Source organism: Aedes albopictus, chromosome 3 (genome assembly GCF_035046485.1).
Source record: "Aedes albopictus strain Foshan chromosome 3, AalbF5, whole genome shotgun sequence".
Lineage (NCBI taxonomy): Eukaryota > Metazoa > Arthropoda > Insecta > Diptera > Culicidae > Aedes > Aedes albopictus.
This window is the reverse complement of record NC_085138.1, coordinates 306,949,206-306,970,095: the sequence shown is the minus strand read 5'-3', so window position 1 is coordinate 306,970,095 and position 20,890 is coordinate 306,949,206. Positions and strand designations below refer to the sequence as shown.

General features: G+C 40.0%; 2 protein-coding genes across 3 annotated transcripts in view; one reads left to right on the top strand and one right to left on the bottom strand.

Annotated features, from left to right (window-relative positions):
* The window catches only part of LOC134290799 (protein jim lovell-like), an 81,014-nt gene that overhangs the window by 40,055 nt on the left and 20,069 nt on the right, over positions 1-20,890 (top strand). The window contains exon 2 of the mRNA XM_062858000.1: positions 3,601-5,347. Coding sequence (XP_062713984.1) covers positions 3,679-5,347 — 1,669 coding nt within the window. The 5' untranslated portion in view covers positions 3,601-3,678. The remainder of the gene's footprint in view (positions 1-3,600; positions 5,348-20,890) is intronic.
* On the bottom strand, positions 8,517-14,976 carry LOC109403469 (uncharacterized). 2 transcript variants are annotated; one of them, XM_029867680.2, is made up of 9 exons: positions 12,901-13,037; positions 12,590-12,834; positions 12,179-12,324; positions 12,024-12,114; positions 11,778-11,963; positions 11,548-11,709; positions 9,047-9,164; positions 8,872-8,990; positions 8,517-8,810 (listed from the first exon to the last, which is right to left on the bottom strand). In XM_029867680.2, the coding sequence occupies exons 2-9, from the start codon at positions 12,812-12,814 to the stop codon at positions 8,526-8,528; spliced, it is 1,332 nt and encodes a 443-aa protein (XP_029723540.2). In that variant the 5' UTR covers positions 12,815-12,834; positions 12,901-13,037; the 3' UTR covers positions 8,517-8,525. The 2 variants fall into 2 exon arrangements, with proteins under 2 accessions (XP_029723540.2, XP_029723538.2); XM_029867678.2 differs by lacking the exons at positions 8,517-8,810; positions 8,872-8,990; positions 9,047-9,164; positions 11,548-11,709 and having other exon boundaries at positions 11,779-12,834; positions 12,901-14,976.

Genomic DNA, 20,890 nt, shown 5'->3' with positions numbered 1-20,890 from the left:
TTTGATGCATTTTTCGAGAAGTTACAGCTGATTGAACATTTTTTGAGAAGTGAAAATTTTGTCTGTTCTGATCATTTTATCTATCCCCTATATGGTGGAATTACTCACGAGCTGTATAAAACAACATTACCCATTTGAATATCATAAAGTTATAGTAAAATTCACTTTGAAAAACTATTTCCCATCAATACAGTATGAAGGTTCAGCTTGTTTTTCTAAAGTAGCTAAATTTCGGAATTCAATCACTCCACAAGAGATGAAAGAAGTTTTTGTTTAAAAAAAATGTTGAAACGTAGAGATGAATGACGCTTGATTTTCGATGGATGAAATATGCTTTTGAACGCTTATCAACAATATATCAATGCTTCACATGTCTCAGAACCATAGGTACTTTTTGAACGTTGGAAAAAGTTACGAAGGATTGACACTTTTTTGGATCTTTCTCGAAAAAATGCAAATTTTTCGCATCAATGTCATTAAATTTTAGTTTTGATATCCAAGGATTTTCTTCGTCTGTTCTCAAGACATCTATAATAAGATATGTCAGAGCCTATTTGGATTAAAGCAGGAACACATTTATTAATTTTTGTGTGGTATTGTAAAATTGACTTATTTTTCTCTATAGGGTTGAAAATGTAATACCGGTACAACTTTATTCGTCGTCCGAAACTATTAAATTTTATTACGTCGCATCCAGTATCAATATATTGTTGATAAACGTTAAAAGTTTCATTCAATTCGGTTCAATGGTTTCCGAGATATGACAATTCAAAAATTATTTGTTTAAAAAATAGTGTTTTACCAGAATGGTTCTAGTTTCGCGAAAGATTAGCCAATCAAGCTCAAATTTGTACTAATGATGCACATATAATAGGTTGACAAACAATAAAAAAATGAGATTTTTTTGATGCACGTTATGAAAAGTTACAGCTTGCTGATTTTTTTTGTGAGAGAAAAAAGAGTTGCTTATCCCAAACATTTTGGCCTTCCCCTGTATACCAAAAAGCTTTAGGGTTCATTTATATAATTACATCGTCTTCAGTTGTGCAGTTGATATCAAATTTTCACAAAGATCCGCCAAGTATTTCTCGAGAAACAGTGCTTTTGCAAAATGGTATGTTAATAATTTCTTATATTGAACGTTTGAAGCTCAACAACTATATTGCACAATTGCTTATTTAATTATGCAATTATGCATCATGGCGCCTTCCAGGAACAATGTGCTTCTTTTGACCTATCGAATCAAGTGATTATTCCCCTTAAAAGTGATACAGAATATATAGTTTTAGAATTGAGCAAGATAGAAAATTGATGCCTATATAAAAGTTGTAGAAAATGATTTTCTGAACAACTTTGTTGTCGTATAAAATTTGACTCAAGGTAGCTTTTTTCAGATTTTTATTCCATTTTTATTTTGTTCGATACCACATTGAAGAATACGAAGCACAGAGGAACATTTTTTCTTTATATTGTGTAGTAAAATTAAAGAAAATAAGATCATGTAAAACAGTCACAATTTTGATGTTCAACAATCCACTTATCGGCAGCAAATAGGCAAATCAATTTCAATGGAAAATAGGTAAATTACAAGTTAAAAATTTATCAAAAATTGGAAACTTCATGCTAATTACGAGAAGTCACAATTAATAACACAAAAAATACCCTTTGCTTGCACTTTTTTTTCTGAAACTTGAATTCTTACCTACTTTTGAATTGAGATGTTTTTGTTTATATAAATCCTCAATTTTCGACCAATTTCGAGAAATAAGCTAGGATGTGGCATGGGGTCACATTGATTAAAGTGAATAAATAACAATGTAACACATGTGCCCTGATATAAAATGGAGAGGCGATTCATTATAGAAAAATGTATACTAGACTGGGTCAACAAAGTCGATTTTTCGGAACAAAGCTTTTTCGATTCCTTTTAGCGTCCAAAACAACTGTGCAAAATTTGGGAGCGATTGGTTGCTTCCCCGTATTCCGCATTGCGATTGAAATTTGTGTGGAATTTAGTATGGGAAAACGTGTTTTTTTGCATTTTTCTCATAAATTGAAATTTTTCGTCTGAACCGATCTAACTAACGACGTTAAAGTATAGCCTAGGATATGCCGAAAAACTTTGCCGAAGACCGCAAAGTGATCCGACACTTGTGAAAAAAGTTATAACGTACAGATTGCCCGGTGGTGCTTAACATTTAACATGTAAAGGAATAACATCAATAATAAAATCTCAATTTTTAGCCTAAGTTACCAGCCGAATAACTATTTTCACAAGCGTCGGATCACTTTGTGGTCTTCGGCAAAGTTTTTCGGCATATCCTAGGCTATACTTTAACGTCATTAGTTACATGATATTGGACAAAAGAATTCAACTTATGAGTAAAATGCAAAAAAGTACGTTTTCCCATACTAACTTCCATACAAATTTTAATCGCAATGCGGAATACGGGGACGCAACCAATCGCTCCCAAATTTTGCACAGTTGTTTTGGACGCTAATATAGATTGAAAAAGCTTTGTTCCGGGTTGATACGATCAAATTTAAAGTTTCTCCATACAACGTTGACCCACTCTAATGTATACACTAGTAACACGAAAAAATCCTTCCATTAAGATTTTCTTCACGCAATTGGTTAAGAAGCTTCGCAAACAACTGCTTCTTTCCAAACCCCTGAAAATTTTCACCACGAATTCAAAACAAGATTCGTCACCGCCGTGTCACCATTCATCAGAATAAATATTATTAAAGTTTTCCTTCCGGTGGTGAGGCCACTAAAGACGACGATAGTCTCTTCCGCTTTGCTCTCCGCCACGACCAGTCTGCCGGTAGCCCCTTATGACGATGGTAGAAGGTGGGGAGGGGCGTGTCGCCCGGTACGGTGAATCTTTAAGCGGAGAAAACTTCTTTTTAGTGGAAAAGTAAAGCACAAGCAAGCGCAGCGGAAAAAAAAAATCTGGGAACCAAATTGAAATTCACTGTCACTGCCTTCCGCCGCCACTTGGTTTGGCCGCCGCCGTTCGTTTGAGTTCGGGAAAGGCAAAACAGTCAGCCGAGAGAAGTTGCAGCAGCAGCAAAGGTCGCTTAACCGCCACCGCCCAAGACCCAACTACCAAACCAAGCGCGGGGATCATGCGGTGGGGCAGGGGAGGTATAAATTGAATATTTTTTTTTCCGCTGTGCTACTCTTCGCTCTGGAAGCGACCTGTGGTTTTTCCTTCGGGGGTAAACACACTGATCCTAATGGTTTGCAAGGTTGTCGACTGCGCGGAGAATATATGTGCTCTTTGCATGTGGGGTTTTATTGGTACCCGAGAAGCGCGTGGCTCCGCTAAATAGTCGGAGTATTCGTGTTAGGCAAATTACTGTGCATGCTTGCCTAGCAAATTGAAAAATTGAGCTATTAAAGCTACCCGGTTTCATGGTTTTGATTTTCAGCTGCTCGCGGAGAGAAAGAAACTTTGTCCGTAAAACGGTTCGCGCAGTTACCTAAAGTCATTATCCAATTTGTTTTCATTTCCTCGACTAACGCGATACATTACTGCCATTGATCGATTTCACGCCATTGTAAAACGGTTTTCTCTTTTCCTCTCGTTGCAGACAGAACAACATCATCGTCTTCTGACAAGAGACCTACCCCCCAACTGTCGCGCATGCAGCTGCTAGACTAGAGATCAGATGAAAGAAAAGTTTGAAATCATGACGGATCAGGAGCATTACAGCCTTCGGTGGAACAACCACCAGAACCACATCCTGCGGGCGTTCGACACCCTACTGCAGACCAAAACCCTCGTCGATGTCACGCTGGTCTGTGCCGAGACGAGCATTCGGGCGCATAAGGTCGTCCTGTCGGCGTGTTCGCCGTTCTTTCAACGGGTGTTCTCCGAAACCCCCTGTAAGCATCCTGTGATAGTGCTAAAAGACTTCCGCGGATGGGTCGTGCAAGCGATAGTAGATTTTATGTATCGAGGCGAGATCAGCGTTCCTCAGGAACGGCTCTCAGTACTGATCCAAGCCGGAGAATCCTTACAAGTCCGAGGACTAGTAGATCACCCTGTAGCAGGAAACACACCAACCCCAGCGCAGTCTCCGGAAGACTTCAGCCTACTGGACTCCTCACTGATATCGCCAACTTCTCCATCATTACCGTCGCCAAACTTCGGCCACCACCACACTCGCCACCCGCATCCAAACTCTACGGCAACGAGCATGCTAAGTGCCAGTACTCCAAAACTCCTGCTGCCACCACAGGTGTTCGCCGACCCTGCTCTCAATCTACCCAATCCGGATCTCTGCACGTCTCCAATGCCTCGTCGAAAGCAAGCTCGCCCGAGACGCCGATCAGGCGACTGTGCCCCACAGGACCTCAGCAGTAAACCCACCAGCCCCGTCCCTCCAAGCATCGACGACAAGGATGACGAAGACAACGAAATCGATCGGGAAGATGACGAAGAACAGGAAGACGAGGATGACGATCTCAAGGAAGTCATTCGGAGAAGCGATAGCGAACACAAAAAAGACTCCAGCCCCCACAAAACGCCAAGCAAAGACGAAGACAACGAAAAAGAAAGCAAAAACAACTCGACCGCATCGACGGCTACCCTTTCCGGAATGGATGGTCCCGAAAATCTGTGCATGAAGAAATCCTCCTCCTCAAGTAGTAGCTCCAGCAGCGGAAACAACTCTACCAACTCGAACAAAGACACAAGCTCTCGGTTATCGGACCCCTCAAGCCTAAAAGACAGCCCTCCAGAATCAACGATCGGTCGACTCTCGCTAAAAGACATCCGGCACCTGAATCGCTCGGCACTGGTGCGCTCGATGAGCTCGCTCTCGCCTCCGCCTTCGTTTCATCTGAACAACAACCCTCCATCCAGTCTATCCCACCACGATAAACGAGTCAAACTGGAGGATCGCGACGACGATCGACTCGGTGACGACGACGGGCCCCATTTTTTAGACCACATGGACCTGGCTCTGGCCGCCCATCAGCACCCTTTGGCGCATCTCTCGCATCATAGATCGTCGCCGCAGCTTCGACCTCCGGGTCTAACACCAGACGGCGAGAACAACAACAGCAGTAGCAGTAAGAACAACAACGGAAACAACACCGGCATGGGCAACGGGTCCAACCGTGATGGTAGCTCTGGTCCTGGTTCGATGTCCGGACCAGGTGGTCCCAAAGATGGTCGGCTGGGTCCAAAGGATTTTCTGCATAGCCCGACGTTAAATTTTCCGCCGTTCTTTAACCAATCGGACGGTGGTGGTCCGCCGAGGCCGCCGCACTCGCCGCTGTCCTTTCCACACATGCCGTCGGTTTCGTCGCTGACGCTGACGCCGCCGCACAGTGAGTATTATACAATAATTGTTTTTTTTTTTTTTGTAATTCATAATTATTGGCAACATTTTTTTTTTTTTTTTTTTATTCAGCAACAATTACAATTACAACTATAACATACACACAAACTTAAAACTATTGGCTCTCCCGGTGTAAAACCATAACTGAGCCGTGATTCGACTTGTTTAAATTTTCATATTTTTTTTTTTTTTTTTTTCTTAAAGCTAAAACATAAATGAGGTTCTCCGGATTGGCTCTACAGTTGTCTTCGGGATTTGCGTTGTCCAGATTTTCTGCAAATGTAGATTACATTTTTAGTTGATCAAATTCTAATCTTATTTTCCGAGATAAACACGTGGATTAGTTGTAGCATTTTGAAGTCCTTGCAGCCCAAAATGTCTCTTATTGTCGGGTGTTCATTTTTTCCCATGTTTCGTAAATCGTTTTTGAGTTTTTCTCTTTTTTCAGCGTACCGTTCGCATGACCATAACACGTGGTCAAAATCTTCATATGAAACTCCACACTCACACATATTAGAATCAGTTAGGTTTATACGATACAGATGACTCTTTAAGCCATAGTGATTAGACATTATTCTTGAGAACGTTTTAATAAACATTCTACTTCCAAGTTCTGTTTCCAAGTTCTTGAACCAAGGATTTTTAGATACTCGAGGTATAATAGAGTAGCACCAACGTCCCATGTCACTTCTGTCCCACGAAAGTTGCCAATCTTCGGTGATATGTTCCCGTATGAAATATGAATATTCTCTGATTTCTGTTCCATGTTGGAATACCATTCCTCTCCTAGCCCCAAGCTTTGCTAAATTATCCGCTTGATCATTACCGTATATATTGCTGTGTGCTGGTATCCAAAGAAGTTTAATTCCAAATCCTTGAGCGATCAAGGATATGATTACTTCCTTTATTAGTAATACTGTTTGGTTCGTACTACCACGAATCTGATTTAACTGTAGTGCTCTTAAGGCACTAAGGCTATCAGAACATATAGTGTACTTCGCAGGAGGAAGTTTCTGGATTAGCTTTAATGTGAATAGTATGGCAGTAATTTCCGCGGAAAACACTGTGCATGGTTCTTGCATGCCGAAAAAATAGCTGATATTCTCATTATATACCCCAAATCCCGCCGTTCCATCTATACGAGAACCATCCGTGTAGAAGATGCTTTGTTTATTTTCCGTAGCAATTTTATGTTGAAAGATATTCTGAGCCACCCTATTTAGATGATGCGTTGGAATGTTTTTAAGCTCTGTTAACAGCGATTCGTCTATATCAGGTTTAAAAGAGTGAGTTTCGATACCAAAAGAGAAATTTCTTGTTGTCGGAGGATTTTTTATATCTATCGTGATACAATAACGGTAGGCAGATAATAATCTACTGGACGGGTTGATTTCAAAAAGATCATCCAAGATATCAACTACCGGGTGCTTCTCTGCTATGGTCTTAATCAAGAATCGGCAATTGAGTTCAAAAAATCGGGTCTGTAGAGACACTATTCCAGCTATGACTTCTACTGATTTTGTATGTGTAGAGTGCATTAAACCTATGCATATTCTCAAACATCGATATTGTATTTTCTCCAATTTGTGTAGATGTGTATTACACGCGGATCCAAAGGTAAAGCATCCGTACTCCAGAACAGATAGTATGGTTGTTTTATAAAGCATTAGCATGTCATTTGGGTGTGCACCCCACCACGTTCCAGTTATGGTTCTCAAAAAGTTAATTCTCTTCGAACAAACTTTTTGGAGGTATGTTATCTGAGCCTTCCAGGTCATTTTGTAGTCGAACCAAATACCTAAGTATTTATGTTCAGTTACGTTTTCAATCTTTTCGCCATACAAAGATAGTTCAAGATTAGGCGGGTTGCGTTTATTTGTAAATAGTATAGATTTAGTTTTCTCCACGGAAAAAGTAAGTCCGTTTTCGGATGCCCAATCCTCAATACGGTTGAGTGATTGTTGCATAAAATGCTCGATTACAGCTCTATCTTTTCCTGAAATACTTAACACCGCGTCATCAGCAAATTGATATAAAACACAACCGTTGGGTAAAACTCGATCAATGTCATTTGTGTAAATGTTATATAGAAAAGGACTTAAACAGGATCCCTGCGGAATCCCGAAGTAGCTGTAGCGGACTGTTTGTAAAGAATTTATGTTGTAAAATTTCATTACTTTGAAGGACAAAAGATTACTCAAAAAGTTAACTAGTTTGGTGGGCAAACCAAGTTTATCCATCTTATCAACTAGAATGTTAACAACGATGGAATCGTATGCCCCAGAAATATCAAGAAAAACTGAAGCACACTCCTGTTTTTTGTTGATGCTTAATTGTGCATTCGATGCAAGTAAAGCCAAGCAATCCCTGGTTCCTCTTCCTTTACGAAATCCGTACTGCGTTTCCGAGAAAACGTTTTGTTTTTCGGCCCACAGCTCGAGCCGGTTCAACAACATTCTTTCCAACAGTTTTCGAATACACGATAGTAAACAAATCGGGCGGTAAGACTCAGGTAAAGATAGATTCTTTCCTGGTTTTTGTATGCTGACAACTTTGATTTGCCTCCAGTCCTCTGGGCAAACGTTTTGTTCTAAAAGATCATTAAAAATTTGTAGTAGAGCTTCTCTTGCAACTTCCGGTAGATTTTTAAGGACAGCCATTTTGATTTTATCCAAGCCAGGAGCAGTATTGTTGGACGAAGATAGTGCCATATCAAGTTCACAGCAAGAAAATATCACCGACTTCGGTAATTTTTTTACCGAAATCTCAACCGCTGAGCGTTCGGTAATGCGTTCGGTAAAGTATAGATTCACCGAACGATCCGTAACGTAGAATGAAACAGAACTGTCAAAATTTACCGAAAAAGTTCGTGAATGGTTACCGAACGATCCGTAACGTAGATTGAAACGGAACTGTCAAAATTTACCGAAATAGTTCGTGAATGGTTACCGAACAGATTGTGAATTCCATTACCGAACATATTGTTTATTTTGGAAGGCTTTTTAATGGAATAGGGTTGTCAATAAAAATAAAATTACTTGGAATTTAATAAAATGTAGTCATTTCAGTTCTGATCTTTTATTAACAAAATCATCTTTCGTTTGGACATGCTTAGAGAATTCATGAATTTGTCCATAAATATAAAAAAAAAAAACAATTATGAACATTTAGTCGAGCGAATGCAAGAATTTTGCTCCTGTAGTGCTCAATGTTTCTGTCTGGCAAACCGCTCCGTTCATGAACAGAAAGAACTGTTTATCCGTTGGCGCTGGTGAAACGTTGAGCACCGTAAACGACTCCACAAGCAGCTTGAATGCAGTCTTCACGTCTTGTGCCACTGGAATAATCCACTGATTCCATCGGAGGACACAGTCACGGCTCGCTTGCATCGGTTCACCCCTGACGAACAAAACCGGAGCTACCGATTCTGTCATGGGCAGGTCGTCTTCCACCTATTTTAAAATAATAACAATTTGCTTATAATTTTAATTTAATTGTTTTGAAAAAAAATACCTTGATCCATTCAATGATGCCCGATAGTGGATTCAACTTTCGCGCAGTGCTATCTTGCTTCCTTTTGGATCCTCTTGAAGGATTCTTCAATCGGATGATCGACAACGCACGAATAAAATCTATAATTACATTTTATCAGTTGAATTCATAAAAAAAAACATAAATGCTGATATACCTGCTCTGATTTCCTTGTAAAGGTGTTCATGCTGCTTCAAAACTTTTGGCTCCATTTGTTCCCAGATTTCAATAAAAGGAGCAGCTGAGGGCTTCATCTTGGCATAATCAATACTGACCTGTTAATAGAAAGATAAATAGAATCACAATTACACTCCGTGATTACAGTCACTAGACTTTGATTATGGCTTTGATAGATCTATTTACCTATCAGATAGACTTTATTAAACAGCTTATACAGTCATTTCATCTATAGTCTGGCGAATAAAATTCGACATGTGTTCGATTGTATTGGGGCCAATCGAGCATGACATCATATCACAACAGATGCATAAATAAATTCATAGCCGATACACACGAGCACGTGTCCGCAATCAAATGGGAGGATGCACACCTTAACGCCACGCTACTGCACTGCAACAGTTTGCAGTACATAATGCCAACGCATTTCTTACAAGGAGGCTGCGTCGACGCCGCGTGAATTCACGCAACGTAAATTAAGGCTGCGGCCAGAGTGGACGCGTCACGCGGCGCGACGCGGTGAGGCGCGTTTTTGACGCGGTTTCCAACGCGGCTTGATAGCCAGAGTGAACGCGGTGCAACGCGTCTGTTCGTAAAGTAAACTGAAAAGTTTTCATAATTTCCGTCACCTTTGCACATGAGTACATGTTATCTGATGAAAAATTTCCAAGAGATATGTGATTATTGTGCTCAACCTAAAATTAAAAATAAATCATTTATCTAAATTTACCCTCAAATGCTATTTACTCCAGATGATTCAGAAGAGATATACATTTGGGACAATGGTGATTCCCTAACCTCAAATCTACCCGTCCTACAGGTACAAATTTTGAAATTTTATGAACAAGTGAGCTTGTAGTCAGAGTTACCACAGGGTTGTATACGTAAAAAATGGCGCCCCTTGGTTTATTTTTAAACAGCAAGGCAATGGAACAAGTTTGTTAACTCAAAAATAGTGTATTTTTATTTTGAAACTGTTTTTAAGCTTACACCCTAGTAGAATACTTTGAGATAGTAAAATAAACGAGAGGGTATCAACCCTTTTTGTGCATGAAACATGGGTAGGGCTAATGTGAAAGCTCTGCTTGTAATGGGTGTAGAATGACAGAGATTTCGATTATTTCCGTTAAGTCTGTAGTCATAAATTTGAAGAAATTACTGATTTTGTTTCGCATAATAGGTGAAAAGTGAGGTTACGAGACGCCACCGTATAATAAACATGTGGTATTATTCATGTTAATATTTTTTATATTCACATTTGAATACATTTGAAAAACAATTTCGTAAAATTAACGTTACACTGAAAGGCAGCTTGCAGTTGCAATTACTATTCTGAGGGTCAACTTAAATGCACAACGCCACTTGATTTGTGCAGACTGATTTTCGTTTCATCTCAACAGATTTATGTTTTCAATTCTACCATGGACCCGATTTACAATTAAAAAAAGTGTCTGTTGGCAGCCGGATTCGAACCAAGAACCTTGAGATCACCAAGCCCGCACGCTACCACTCGGCTATCGAACCGGTTGATAAGTAAGGAAACAAAACGTACACAAGAAGCGTTTGTTGGTCGATGATCACGTTTTGCCATGGTAAATTTGAAAACATTTGTGTGCTCGTCATTACCGTTTGGTAAAAACGGTTTGGTAAAAACGGATGAAATCCACACAAAAATACAAAATTCTCCGCGCGAACCGCGTGACTTCCGCATCAAAAACAGTGCATGCACTGTTTTGTCGTGCGTCGCGCTGCTAAACGCTTTCCGCTTCGCATCGTTCCGCGCGCACTCTGGCATGTTATGATTGTTTTCCTTGTATTCCAATGAACGGAGTTCTGCCGCGCGTCGACGCGCGACCTGTCAAATGCCGCATTGCACCGCGCCGCGCCGCGTGACGCGTCCACTCTGGCTGGCACCTAACGCTCGTGTGCATTAGAGTCTGTCTAGTTAAAGTCTGGCGGACTGTCACTTTCGACCGGAGCCAATCGAACATCGTCATGCTCGATTGGCTCCGGTCGAAAGTGACAGTCCGCCAGACTCTAACTAGACTGACTCTAGTGTGCATCGGGACTCATAGCTACCACGACGGCATTAATTGGCTCCGATTAGCTGTTAAATAAATACCACCTGAAGTAGAAATTATATTCGCCAAACTATAAATATAGTGATTGCCTACGGGACTTTTGACTTGGCCAGAACGATGCTTTGAGCAACGTCAAACGTATGAGCCTCTGCACGAATCTGGTGTACTGCTCACTCCCACAGAAAATTTGAAAACAGCGCGCACAGTAAAAGTCAAATGTGACTTTTACTGTGCGCGCTGTTTTCAAATTTTCTGTGGGAGTGAGCAGGACAGGGCAAATTCGTACAGAGGCTCATAGCGTAGCAACCCGAAAATGTCAAATGCAAAGTTCAAAAGTATAAACAACAGGACCGTCTGTTTACGTATTCTGCTCTGTTTTGCTGATTGAAAATTCACTCACCAGTTCTCCGTTGTATGCTGAAAATACTGGAAAATCTTGAAAGTATTCGCTCAACCTGTTTTCATTACGAAAAGTCTGGCGGTCGCCGAATGTCGCAGCCCACAACTCAATCACTCGCGATCTGTTTGCTTGGTTCGGTACGATAAATTTCAGTTCTTCAATCTGAAAAAATAGTGCAACACAAATAATGAGTTTTTAATTCATGATGTCCGATAACATTACAGGCTTACCAGTGTTTGGATATCCGCGGAGCAAGGTTCAACAACCAGTGGAACGTTCTCTGACGGGGCACTAGATTCGATCCGGCGGCGCTTGATTACCCGTTCTCCAGATTGCCTTGCCAAGTACTCCATGCGATAGTGGATACGACCAGCATGACGATTTGTTCCGCGTGCATGTGCGTGGAACCATAATGCCTGCAAAGGAATATCATTCAATGATGCATGCACATCGACTAACAAGGCTCAATATGTTACCTGTGGTGTTTCCGTGCTCGAAGCTCCGAGGATGGGATACGATTTTACCAGAGAGACAGCAAGTTGATTTTTGTGGAAGTTGGTCGGACGGCTTTATGTTCAGAAAATGAAAGTGAGTTAATTGATGAATAATAATAAAACAGTGGATTACTTACCATCCAAAAAGTGATTTTAGACAATCGCAAATCAAATTATTTATGCGTTTGAAATCCGTTTCCGTAACGCGTGTTCCTTCCCGCAACAGTTCCAGGATGGCAGCACCTTCAACGGTTCTCTCGAAGATCCGATCGATGTGAATCACCTGTTGAAGTAGTTTGTTATCAATTTCAGAAAGCTTTTGTTTTATAAGTCGTGATTTTGTTGACGTTAGTGGGAAAAATCAAATCGCGTGGGGTAAGTCTCCATGTGCATCAAGTGAACAGCACCACAGATAAACGGTAGAAGAAGCAAAAAACATTATCATTTTGAATCTCTAAGATACTATGGTTGGCCAATTGTAAATGGGGCAGTTGTGAAGGGGGATTTTATTGGATTGGACTTTCCAGGTCAGTAAGATAAAAACTTACCTGCTCTAGGCTGATGCCCTGATAAGGGTTGTTTGGATCAATCACTGCTTCAATTTGAGAGTTCTCATCGGTTGCATCGGCCTCTTCTTCAATGAATTCTTCGTAAAGGGTGTCATCTGCCTCAGTTCTGGATTCCGTTTGTAGTTTCTCGATTATTTTGATCATTTTCGTTGTCAAGCTCATTCTACTAAAGTCTCGTTCATTCAATGCCAAAAATGTCTGCATATCGTCAATTTCTTCTTTTTCTGAAAAATATATTTTGTCGAAAATGTAATCAATTGAGCAATAGATGAATTCTTATGGAAATATACCTAGTAATCCCGATTATAGAAACGTCGCGATATGTATTTTTTCGGATCGTTGGGTGTAGACCAAAACGAATACGTGGTATGTATGAAACAATCCTCTATAGATAGCAATTCGTCTTCAGCTGTTACAGTTACTTCATAAGCTTGGAAGTACTCATCGTACCAAGTCGTAGAACATTTTCGGATCAATATATATATTTGGTCATCTACAACCACAAGCTCTCGGATTATTCCATAGGACGGAAACAAGTTATTGGAATGGATCTTTAGTGCAATTATCAGATTTGGACGAAGTTGAATGCCATTGACCAGTATCGATTTTGGCAGCAAAACTGTCTCATTACTTTGATCTAGATATGAATTGCTGAGACATTCTTCAGGATTTGCAAGTTTAGCAGAGATGTATTTTATGTTATCACAGAAAGGATTATCAAGAATGTTGATGATCATGCGGAAGCACTGCCTCTTACCTAGGCTTGAGCAGATGTTTTTGAAGTTTTTGCATGTGGCTGCCTGGTTTTTCCCAATTTTATTAGTTTGCTCGAATTGCAGACAGTTGAACTGTTTCATTGATCCGCTTTTTCTTATGCACAGAACATAGTGTCTCAAATGATGCAGTTTGTTGATTCTTCGGTCAAATTTCGAACAAAATATTTGCTCAAAAAATTCAACATGCTCCTCGAGTTGAAACAGCAAATTTTCCGAAACCACTGGAGACATTATTATTCGTACAATGTTGATGAGATGTCCTATGAGCTTCATGTATTCGCATTCTTCTGGAACATATTCACGAATCAGGAACGGAAGCACGCGCAATAGAAGAAGATTTTGAGCAGAAGTCTGCCTCAATTTATGATTTTTAGGCTGCGAAAGCATTTCCTCGGTAAAATTGGGGGACGGCTTGTTGCAGCGGTCATTGAATCCATAGCAGAAGGTGCTGATCTTATTATTCAGTATTTTTGCAGTAATTTTTCGTTCTTTTTGTTTGTAATAATAGGACAAAACTAACTGGATCGTTAGCGGTACGATACCCTCTGCCAGGTCATGCATTCCATCCAGCGCGAAATTTTCAGTAACATGGAAATGTTGTAAACTGTTGAAAGGTGTACCAGTAACTTTAAGCCCACATTCCTTAGGAGCAATTGAACCTTGCTGAACCAATTCAAGATTAGTGGTATACCAATTCTTATCTCTTATTGCGTGTCCTTCTGACGGGTCTGAATGGAACTGATTTCTAGAAATTTGACAAATTCGGCAAAAATAATTCGCGCTTGGGCTAAGATAACCGAACACGTCGTGTACTGCCAGTGTGTCACCACAGAAAATGGTCATAACGGCCTTTAGGACAAATTTTTCCGAACCATAATACACTTCCACTCCATCTTCCAGCGCTTTAAGGTCGGTAATGAGAGGTTTCAAGATTCTGCCATATCCGTTCTTCTTAACATCAATCGTGGTACAGTACAGCAAAGGAAAAACAGTTCTTGTGGAACTGTTCCACTTATCCGGGAAATTTTGTATCTTGAAGCTAAAGTTCGACACTTTGTTGATCCCTGCTCTCGAGCTCAGGGCATTGCCGAGCTCAACTTCATCTTGATAGATACTGATACGAACGCAATTGGGAAAACTTCGAAAAAGATCTTTCGTTTTAAACGTCTCTCCTGATTTGAAAGTACTGTATTCTGTTACGCATGGGGTATTTTCCGACTGGTCATTTTCCTTTTCAAGAAGACGCCGATTTTGAGGATTACGAAATATCAGCTTCAATGTGTCTATAATACTGATGTAAGACGCTGTTTCATTGACCAAAATTTTTTTGGGTATAGAATTGATGTGACGAACATCTTCTCGGCGGCTTAGCAAAATATCCTTGGAGGTTGGAGCCGGTACAGATAGCTTTTCAAGAAATCTCGACTGTTTTTGAAAAGTGCTAACCTCATCGAATAGTTTTTCCAATCGAAACAAATTGCGAAGCGAGGCAATTTGTTCAGAAGTAAACATTATATTTTGAGACCTGAGAAATACCAGGACGGATGACTCTACGTATTCCAGGACGTTGTTGATAACAGAGTCGCACATTTTTGTGAATTCTGTCACTTTTGATTGTGGCACACCGACATCGTGGGTAATTCTACAAATACTAAGGTTGATGATTTTTTAAATTTCGTCAAATGTTATTTTCGGGTCCAAATTCTCAGATGTTTCCGAAGCCGCGTCTTCCGGAGGAGTTGTTTCTTCCGGGATCGAATTTTCCGAATGCAAAACTGATTGATGTGTAGCATCATTATTTCGAATGGATTTAGAATTTTCGGCGGAACGTTTAACTATAATATGCCGTTTGAGCGTGTGAAAACTTCCATACCGGGAACCGCATTGCTTATAGGTGCAATCAAAATACACCAGAGAAGGATTTAGTTCCCTTTTCCGGATATGCTCACTTATGTGGCGTTGTAAGCCGGTAACGTAATTTGGCACTTCTACCCCACAATGAAAACACTTTATGGAGCCCTATAAAATAAACATTGTATTGTAGCTGGAATCAATATACTTACGGAAAAGAGGTACCAGTCGCGCATCCTGTTGCTGTAGTTTTTCCAAAACTTCCTCCATTTTCACAAAATTTGCACAAAAACTTTTAAACTTTTGAAAACCCGAGACCGACTCGTGCGCACGTCTAAAACAAACAAATATGGCTGCCACCTGAAATTCTAGCCTACCGTTCGTTCGGTAAAGCGTTGCTTTGCAGTACAGGAGTTCGGTAAAAAAATTACAGTCTACGGTGAATCTGGACGATTCACAGATTTTCGTTAAATAAAATGACGATTTCGGTAAAAGATGGCCAATAAATATTTTTTCTTGGTTTTGTTTTAAGGTTTTTCGGTACAGTATGTTCGTTTTACCGATATTTCGGTACTATTTTGGTTTACAGGATGTTTTCGGTAGAAAAAATTACCGAACAACGACACAAAATCTAAGTGTGTTCATATAAACTCAACGGTGTACCCAGATTCCCGAATATTTCGGCTCGACTATTAGAAAAATATTTAACATTTGTTGGGACGTACGGTGGGCAAACTTTTTCCACAAACTGATCAATCCATTGTTCTGAATACTCTGTCATAGATTCAGTACGGGTTTTGCAATTTCTCATCTTTCTGGCAATAGACCAGAGTGTAGAAAGTGATACATCTTTATCTAAAGATTCGACAAAGTTCTTCCAATAGTTACGTTTTTTACTCTTGGTCGTTCTTGTGAAAGCCGCTTCAGTTTTCTTGTATTCAAAATAATGTTCTCTTAAACCCGTGGAACGGAATATTTTGAACGCGTTGGATTTCTCTTCGAGTTTTTGCGAACATTCTCTGTCCCACCAAAATGTAGGATCACGAATCTTATTTTTCCCCGATTTAAATCGTTTAGTCTGAGACTGCATCAGGCATCGTATAAGGGCGTTGGAAAAGTTTTCGTATCTGGTTTTCACGGGATCAAGATTTTTCTGTGAAGATAGTTCTACTGATAACAAGTCTCTAAATTTATTCCAGTCGATATTTTTTGTCATGTCGAAAATGAAATCTTCTGTGAGAGTATCCGTAGCAATTGTTGGAGTGTATTCTGTAATTATTGGCAGATGGTCGCTATCATTGGGATCATCCACCACCTTCCAAGAGCAATACAAAGCCAGGGAGTTAGAACATAGGGATATATCAACGCAACTTGACACATTTGGTGGGCACGCTATTCTGGTATGTGACCCGTCATTCAATATAGACATCTGGTATTCGTCAATTATATCATATAAAATATTAGCTCTTGCATTGTCTCTGAGACTTCCCCATGAAATTCCATGTGCATTCAAGTCGCCCAACAAAAAACATGGTTCTTTAATTTGCGAAAGACTGTTCTGCAAATCTGCAAGAGTACACCGACCATTCGGAGGAATGTATGTCGACAAAATTGCAACAAATTTATCATTAACTTTCACAGAAACTCCTACACACTCTACACTACCTGACGTAGGAACGCTGATCGATTTGAATTCAATACCGTTTCGTATTCCAATCATGACTCCGCCATAAGGCTGCTGGCAGTCTTTTCGAAGTATGTTATAAAAAGGTACACTGAAAAATTTTTCCTCAACCAACCAAGTTTCGCAAATGCAAAATATATCTATGTTGTTTTTTGACAACAGGGCTTTTAGACGATCTAACTTCGGGATGACACTGTGCGCGTTCCACTGTAGAATTTTCAAAGATTTTGTGGAAGTACTACTAGAGTCCATTAGTTCTGCGCAGGGGTTTCAAGGGGCGTCGATGAGGGAGAGAATTTGTTCCAGAGGGCAGTCAATAAAGGGACTAACTTTTCGATCATATCTATCCAGAACTGATCGATGCTCAGAAACTTGCATATGGTTTTAATCAATTCTGAAATGTTTTGTCCAGAAACACGTGGCAATTGCTCAATGTTTTGAGTTTCAATTCTTCGGAACCCTGGAATATCTGATCCGCGTGGTAGAGGGGGGAACGGATCCTGTGAGCTATGTGCTTGCTGATGACCGGCTGTACTCGGTGGTTCAGTTCGCTTGTCTTTCCTAGTCATATCGCTTTTTGGAGAATCTGACTTCCCTTTGAAATCTCTCTTTCTCTTTCTCATCGGCGGTCGAAAACTTCCGAAGGAGCTTTCCCCATCCCCATGTTCATCATCTTTCTGATGACACAGTGGTTCGAAAACATTTTCTGACTCAAACCGAGGACTAACCTGTTGGACCAACGCTTCATACGACGATTTGCTACGGTTTTGTAGAATTTTCTTATGTTCTTTCCTCTTCGCTTGATAATTTTGGCAGTTTTTGATGGAATCGTGTATTTCGTTACAAAGAAGGCATTTCTGGACAGTGTTGTTTGCTTTTTCACAAGCAGACACGTCATGCTGATCTCCACATTGCACGCAACGGGGTTTTGAAGAGCAATACTTACTGGTGTGGCCAAGTCGACCACACTTTCGGCATAACATGACCTTCGGTGAGTAAAGACGGACATTGAGCAGAGCTCCGTTTATGCAGAGTAGATCAGGTAAAGCTGTACCTGCAAAAGTTACTCGCATAGCGTTCGATGGTGTAAAAGAGGCTTCATTAGATGCTACTTCTTCGCGCATAGCGAGTCTTTCGCATTCCAACACAGGAAGCATCGGAAGCTGAGGATTAATGAACTTTCCCTGGCCATATTGCAAGACTTCCTTAGGAGAGATCATTTCGTCGTAGACAACACCGTCAATTTCAACTTCCGCGGACGGAATGTAAACTCTGTACAGCCCTCTGAAACGAGGAAGAATAACCACTTCGTTTGCTTCGTTACGATCGGACATTGTAACGCGAATTTTGCGAAGCTCAACTTGCTTGATTTCTTTAACCGTTTTGAACCTTTGGTGCAATTCGGCTGAAATTAGCAGAAGGTTAAGAGGCTTGTCGATTTTTCGAAAGAAAACCGTGTATGGTCCTCTGGCACTTTCAGGGTATACCCTTACTCGCGGTGCCTCTGGAGTGCTGCGCATATTGTCCACTCCATGCGGGAGTTTGTCAGTATGGGCCACTTCCATCTTATCAAGCGCGTCCCCTGGTGGATCCGGAGGATCACCGGTTCCATCCATCTTTGGATGGAGGGCTTTGCAAGTACAAATTGAAAAAACCTACCTCTGATCGCGTGTTAGTTCCAACCTCAAAACAAAAAAAACAAAAGGGGCTACTTATCTTTTCACCAATCGAACAAAAAGCCTTTGTATATAGCACTAGTACTCAATAATAGAGCTCACAGCACCATTTGGCAACATTGTTTTAGCAGTATTTGTTCCCGAGGCAAAGTTTTTGCAAAAAAAATAAATTTGCGGTGCATAGATAACACAAGTTTACAAAATAAAACGAAAGTCGTGAACTTCTGTCAACGACCAAAATTTTTGAAGCACAATTTAGTGCTGATTTCGAAACCGACCTTCAAAATTTTTAAAGTAGAACAGTTTTTGAGTTTTAGCTCAATATCGAGTTTTGCAACTTTTCAAAATATATAATTTACTAAAATTCAAATATATTGCGTTTTGCTCAACCAATTTTAAATCTTTTTCCATAAATTAAAAGCTGAATACAATACCATTCGATCATTCGAATACAGGTTTTGCGTCAGATTGATGAAATTCAAGATATTGGCGAGTTTTAGGGACGATCTTCTTAAATTTTAGCAAAATTCTCAAAATTTTTTGAAGAAATGTATTTTTTTCAATAAGAAAAAAACAACTTAAAAATTCTCTCTCGACGTTTATTTGACATATCACATGTAGGCGAGTTACAGTAAAATTTTCAGCTCAATCGGAGCATTGATTACGGAGAATGAGATGTGTGAAATGAGCGACGTTGCTTAAAAATAGAACAAAAATCGATTTCAAATCATCAACCTTGTATGGAAAGTCGAAAAAAATTCCGCTCTACAGTAATTTTTTTCCTTCGCGTTTTCGAACTCAGGGCATGATTCTACACCAAAAATGATCATCAGCTTACCGAGTTCAAAAATGCTGTAAACTAGTGTAATTATTGTACATAAATCAAATAATCTCCAATCTTGCCCACTGTCCTTTTCGAGCATGGACAACGTATATGACTACTGGTCTAATAACCGCCTTGTACATAATACATTTAATACGGGGGTGCATATTTCTTGACCACAGTTTCTTCTAAAGAATCAGGGCTGGCAATCGTCCCTCTCGTCACCGCTGCGTGAAGAAAACAATAAAATCATAAATGCAAGCTTAACTTTACAAAACACCGTATGTCGCAAATGTAAACAAATCGAGGTTTTGATGCAAATGCATACAGTGATACGGAATCTATGTGTAGAGTTTCTTCTTCTCATTAATTAGCATTCCAAAAGTTTAAAACAATTTAACTTTAAAACACCTTATGTAACAGTATATTGGAACCAGTATTTTTGTTACATAGGGTAGTAATACCACAACACCCTATCTACCATTTTGATGGTATCATAGCAAATTGCGACATACGATCTTTTGGTGTCACCTTTTTCTAGAGCTTTAAGGAACCACAGTGAGTACCGCTTTCCCGCCACTGCGTATTTCTACCAAGTGTATGATGCATGTGACCATAGTTCAATTGCTGACAGCACAACGCAGATGCGGATTTCAATACCATCTTCAGAGTCAATAATGTACCACAAATACCGTATGTACCAAACGAAAGAGAAAATACCCTATCTAACAGTTTCACTTATTTAAACGAAAATCATCCAAAAATTAATACCAGATCCCTCATTTGAGTTCTATGTTATACAATTAATCGGTCTGATGCTTTGTAGGGATGAAAACACTAGTTACGATTTCATAGAAAAATTCAAAATTTTGGAGGAGATTTTCTCGGATCAATGCGATTGTTACATACGGTGTTTTGTAAAGTTAGGCTTCTATTATAGAACATTTCAAGCCGTGGTTGCTTAGATCTTTGACGGGTGCCATAGGGCACTGCATAATATTCTCTCCTTCTCTTTCACTCTCACAGAAATTATGTAAACAACAAGGCCAAGAATCGTCAAAACCCCATACAAAATCAAAACAGTGCAGTGCCCTATGGGTGATTTAATTTAGTTCAAAGTACGAGTTACGAGTACAGGTTTACGAGCCTGGGAAAGTGTGCCGATTTAAAACTTAATGGCGGCACGGTGGCACCTCTCCAGGAGGTCCTTTAGGGATTCTACACGAATCCCAGGAATCTTTCGCGGTTTCTCCACAAATTTATTCCAGAACTTGTTGATAAGATTCTTTCGAAAATTTGCTTAGGATACCTTCAGAAGTTCCCTATGGGGAGGTTCTTCCAGGAATTTCTTCTGAGATTCTTAAAGAGGTTCCGTCTGGGATTCCTTCAAGAGCTCTTACCAGGATTTCTCCAGGAAGTACTGAAGGAATTGTTCCAGGGATTTTTCTTGATTTGCTTGAGATTTCTGAG

Excerpts from the sequence above, each read along its gene's own strand:
- LOC109403469 (XM_029867678.2), bottom strand. The coding sequence starts at position 14,976 with ATGTGCGACTCTGTTATCAACAACGTCCTGGAATACGTAGAGTCATCC.